Source organism: Nansenia antarctica, assembly GCF_963989245.1.
Source record: "Nansenia antarctica genome assembly, chromosome: 10".
NCBI classification, from domain to species: domain Eukaryota; kingdom Metazoa; phylum Chordata; class Actinopteri; order Argentiniformes; family Microstomatidae; genus Nansenia; species Nansenia antarctica.
In genome coordinates this window covers 2,094,765-2,097,916 of record NC_137680.1, presented here as the reverse complement: position 1 = coordinate 2,097,916, position 3,152 = coordinate 2,094,765, and the positions used below count along the sequence as shown (strand labels likewise).

Genomic DNA, 3,152 nt, shown 5'->3' with positions numbered 1-3,152 from the left:
GGTTTTTGAAAGGCGCTATATAAATTAAAGTTGTTATTAATAATAATAATGTGGACATACATTCATTGAAAACATGCTACCTCATAAGTTGACCCCATCTGTAAAACATACTGACCAATGTAGGTGTTTATTCATGACTATAAGTTACAGTATAACTCTATCCCAAAATGTGTGCCATCTTACACAGACATATGTTTTATATTGATGATATATGTAAGATGATTGATGATAAGATGATTGTATTTAATAAAAGAGAAAAATAAAAACCTGTAACTCAAATAAACCTTTTTCCACCAACCTCTGACAAATGTTCAAGTCATTTGTTTCTTATTGTGGCCGCTTGCTTGTATGGACTTGTGGAATTGTACCCAAATTTGCTTTGATCGAAGTCAGTTTGATTCACAGACAACATGGATAGTAGTTTAACCTGAGGATTTTATTAATGTGTTTTACAGGGTTATGATCTGTGCTGATAAGACTTCAGTGATACACACTTTCTGTGTGAGAGAGAGAGAGAGAGAGAGAGAGGAGGAGGAGGATGAATTGATGGTTATCCTAGAGGTGTACAGCCAGCTGTACTATACTATGCATACTCGGCCAGGGTTCTCTCGATCCAGCCACCGAACTCGCACACTTTGACGTAGACGCCGGGGTAGTTGGGCTCAGCGCAGCCCTGACCCCAGGACACCAGGCCCTGCAGCTCCCCGCCGCACACCATAGGACTGCCTGAGTCTCCCTGAGAGAGGGAGAGGGAGAGAGAGAGGGAGGGGGAGAGAGAGAGGTAGAGACAGACAGAGAGAGACAGAGAGAGAGAGAGAGACAGAGAGAGACAGAGAGAGACAGACAGACAGACAGAGAGAGACAGAGAGACAGAGAGACAGAGACAAAGAGAGAGGGAGACAGAGAGAGACAGAGACAGAGACAGAGAGACAGAGAGAGAGACACACACAGATAAGACAGGATGGGGGGGGGGGGGGGTTTCAGTTACTACACTACAGAAAGAAAGCAATCATCATAATCCGAAAACAAAGGGGGTGGGTGGAGACTCAAAAGATCGTTCTAGATACTAGATGTACGTACATACACATGTATGTGGGAGACACCAATCACAGGAGGAGAGTGAGAGATAGAGGCATACAGAAGCTAATGTAACATCAGATATTCTCGTATGGTATATTCTAATAAGAGAGTGTGTGTGGTGTGACATACGTTGCACGAGTCTCTGCCTCCGTCCATGAAACCGGCACACACCATCCGGGGTGAGATCATGTCGGGGTAGGCGTTCATACAGGTCGCCTCGTCAATGATGGGCAGATCCAGACACCTCAGCCTCACGGGCATGTATACTGTAGGGAAGCACAAAGACAGGAAGACGCCCTTTAAGATACCAGGGGCCGGATTCACCAAAGTGTTGTGTGACAATTCTTAAGAAAAAAGATAAGATGTTCCTAAGAATGTTCTTAAACACTATTCACCATTTCTTTCTTAAGAATTGTCCTGTCTTAAGAACTTCTTAGTTTTCTCACTTAAGAAGTTCTTAGATTTTGAACTGTGATTTTTACACCTGTGTGTCACTCTCTCTCTTATTAACTCACTGGCTTACATAGAGTACATACCGATATTAAGAGATTAAAGAATAGGCCTACATGTGACACAGGCTGAAAGGCCCATTTCAGTTATATCTCAAACATACAAACATGTGATAGGCTACATTCACACAAAAGTACTCTGACCAACTTGAATTAACAATATGTGTTAACACATTGTCTAGGGCTAAACTAAATATTAATAAAATCAAATAAATGCAATACAAAATTGTTCAAGTAAGACTTACCTTTCACTTTAGCTGCTTTAAGACAGGTGAGAGCTTCTCTTAAAGTTGAGAAGAAATTTGAGAAGAAATCTAAGAACTTTGTTTTCGAGAATCTCATTTGTTCTTAAGTTGTTCTTAAGTTCTATCTTAGGAAAAATCTTAAAAGAAGAAAGTTAAGAAAAAACTAAAGAAAAGATAAGATTTTCTTCATGAATACCAAATCTTCTTAAGAACGCTTTGTGAATCCGGGCCCAGCTCCCTGTTTGTAGGTAGGAGATTAAGTTTGCTGGGTTAAACGTTTGTATGTTGATTGGTAACATGTGTATAGAAGAGGCCAGAGAAGACATGGCTTCCCTGGAGAAGGACTATGAGGAGGTGGGGCTGGACTCTGGGGACGGTTGTGGAGATGAGGAAGACTATTAAACTGATCCCATCTTCAGTATTTAAAAAATAAATAAAAAAAAGTAAAAAAAAGTTTCATTTAAGTAAATGAACCAACATAAACTAAATAACATATGTATATGATTATGGATACGAATCAGTAGTGTATGCCATGAGTGAATGGTTGTATAATGTATGTTGTAGGTGTAAGAGGTGTAGTATGGATGTATGTAGTGTAAAACTGAAAGGCCCTACCCAGAGACCCAGAGACCTTACCAACAGAACCCAAATCATAAGGAAGGAAGAGAGAGACAGAGGTGAGGACACCCATCTCATATCCCCAGCTCCCCAAACCAGGGTGACACCACTCAACCTGACGACCCACCCACTCTGCCCAGGCTCCACCCACTCTGCCCAGGCTCCACCCACTCTGCCCAGGCTCCTCCCACTCTGCCCAGGCTCCAGCCACTCTGCCCAGGCTCCACCCACTCTGCCCAGGCTCCACCCACTCTGCCCAGGCTCCACCCACTCTGCCCAGGCTCCAGCCACAGCCAATATGCAGGCAGAGTGGGAGGCGTCACAATTGGTCAAGTAAAGTGTGGGTCTAGCCAGGGCCAGTCCTAGGCATAGGCGAACTAGGCGGTCGCCTAGGGCGCCAAATGCCTGGGGGGCGCCAAATGCCCCCCCCCCCCCAAAAAAAAAACATTTTATTTAGATACATTTTAATAAATAAATTAAAAAATGTATCTATGAATTTCATGTCTCTATGAAAATATGTCTCAGCCTACTGTCTATTTTTGTCTTCAAACCATTGTTGTCCATATTTTTACTGTTGAATGTGTGGGTGGTGATGAGGCAGTACTGGTGGCTTAATGTGGTGGTGGTGGTGGCGCCCCTAAAATGTTGGGGGGAGGGGGCATCAAATCATACTCTCGCCTAGGGCACCTAAATGCCTAGG

General features: G+C 43.1%; 1 protein-coding gene across 1 annotated transcript in view; it reads right to left on the bottom strand.

Annotated features, from left to right (window-relative positions):
• Positions 1-426: 426 nt before the first annotated feature.
• The window catches only part of LOC308166501 (trypsin-like), a 17,979-nt gene continuing 15,253 nt past the window's right edge, over positions 427-3,152 (bottom strand). Inside the window, exons 5-6 of the mRNA XM_080540823.1 lie at positions 1,210-1,346; positions 427-736 (exon numbers count right to left, since the gene is read on the bottom strand). Coding sequence (XP_080396949.1) covers positions 584-736; positions 1,210-1,346 — 290 coding nt within the window. The 3' untranslated portion in view covers positions 427-583. The remainder of the gene's footprint in view (positions 737-1,209; positions 1,347-3,152) is intronic.